This window comes from Amphimedon queenslandica, unplaced genomic scaffold (genome assembly GCF_000090795.2).
Source record: "Amphimedon queenslandica unplaced genomic scaffold, v1.1 AMPQUscaffold_13123, whole genome shotgun sequence".
In the NCBI taxonomy this organism is placed as follows: Eukaryota; Metazoa; Porifera; class Demospongiae; order Haplosclerida; family Niphatidae; genus Amphimedon; species Amphimedon queenslandica.
Genome location: NW_003546641.1, coordinates 33,642 through 35,070, shown reverse-complemented (window position 1 = coordinate 35,070; position 1,429 = coordinate 33,642). Strand labels below are relative to the sequence as shown.

The 1,429-nt window shown below is 36.1% G+C and overlaps 1 protein-coding gene across 10 annotated transcripts in view; it reads right to left on the bottom strand.

Annotated features, from left to right (window-relative positions):
- Positions 1-1,423, bottom strand: part of LOC100636214 (deleted in malignant brain tumors 1 protein-like) — a 13,759-nt gene extending 12,336 nt beyond the window's left edge. For 7 of the 10 annotated variants that reach the window (XM_020001004.1, XM_020001005.1, XM_020001011.1 and 4 more), the window contains exons 1-5: positions 1,297-1,423; positions 1,086-1,250; positions 872-1,033; positions 647-823; positions 438-602 (exon numbers count right to left, since the gene is read on the bottom strand). In XM_020001004.1, coding sequence (XP_019856563.1) covers positions 438-602; positions 647-823; positions 872-1,033; positions 1,086-1,250; positions 1,297-1,408 — 781 coding nt within the window. In that variant the 5' untranslated portion in view covers positions 1,409-1,423. The remainder of the gene's footprint in view (positions 1-437; positions 603-646; positions 824-871; positions 1,034-1,085; positions 1,251-1,296) is intronic. The other 3 variants (XM_020001009.1, XM_020001014.1, XM_020001008.1) reach the window with 2 other exon arrangements.
- Positions 1,424-1,429: the final 6 nt, after the last annotated feature.

Here is a 1,429-nt window from a genome sequence, read left to right as displayed (position 1 = left end):
AAATGACAGCGAACACCAGCATCTCTTGAATGAGTGCAGTCAGAAGTTATTGAGTCATAAGTACAGTCAATGAGTCTTGCTTCATTGCCAGAACACTGAACATCATCCATGAATATCTTACCAACTCCAGAACCGAAATTATTATTAGTAAAAGCAACAGAATCTATTATTAATACAGCACAATAGAAATAATTATATAAAATCATATTCATCATTACTATTTTCAGAGTATCCAAGTTGCTTGCATACAACACTGCTGTCAGGTGTACCCCAGTAATCATAGCACACAGTACCCCATTCATTGTTCATGCAAACTTCAACTCTTCCTTCATATGCTACAGAACCACCAACTAACCTCAACTGACCATTAGTACATGGAGCTACGTACAGTATTAAAGGAATAACTTAAATAGCTACAAGAAATTATTAACACAAACCTTGACAGGTGACTCCAGCATCTTCAGAATGACCACAGTTACTAGTACCCAGTATTGAACTAGGACAGTATATTAGTTTATTGTATGAAGAACTGCAAGCTACATCATCCATCCATATCTTACCACTACCAGCACCAAAATGAGCACTGGAATGAGCAATACCATCTAAAAAAGTATGCATAAATTTATAAAACTCTATGACAGCTTACATCCAGCATAAGAATATCCCAATTGTTTACACACAACAGTTGCATCAGTAGAACTAAAATAATCATCACAGACAGTACCCCATATTCCATTAATACATATTTCAACTCTTCCTTCATATTGATTAGATCCACCAACTAATCTAACATCACCATAAGTACAATTAACAGTTGAATTAACTATAGATAAAAATCATTATGAGCATGTGACTATAATTCACAGCTAACCAAGGCATCTTATACCAGCATCTTGACTGTGACTACAATAGCCTCCAGCAGAAGTCTTACTGCAGTTACTAAGTGCTAGTTCATTTCCAGTGCATGCAACATTGCGATACAGTATAGGGCCAGTACCAGAACCAAACTTAGCAGATGAATAGGCAATGGCTCCTAAAGAAGTAACAAAACTAAAACTAACTATATAGTTGTCAATTTTGCAAACCTTCTGTTAGATATCCCAATTGATGACAAGCTACTTGAGCATCAGTTGCTCCCCAAGAATTATGACAAATTGTTCCCCAATTATTATTCAAACAATATTCTACTCTTCCTTCCTGAGGAACATTAGTATTTCCTACTAGCCTGATCTGCCCATTAGTACATGGAGCTACAAATACAGAAATAAAAGCATAAGCACTTATATAACTTTATACCTTGACAGCTGACTCCAGCATCTTCAGAATGACCACAGTTACTAGTACCCAGTATTGAACTAGGACAGTATATTAGTTTAGTATATGAAGAACTGCAGGCTACATCATCCATCCATATCTTACCACTACCAGC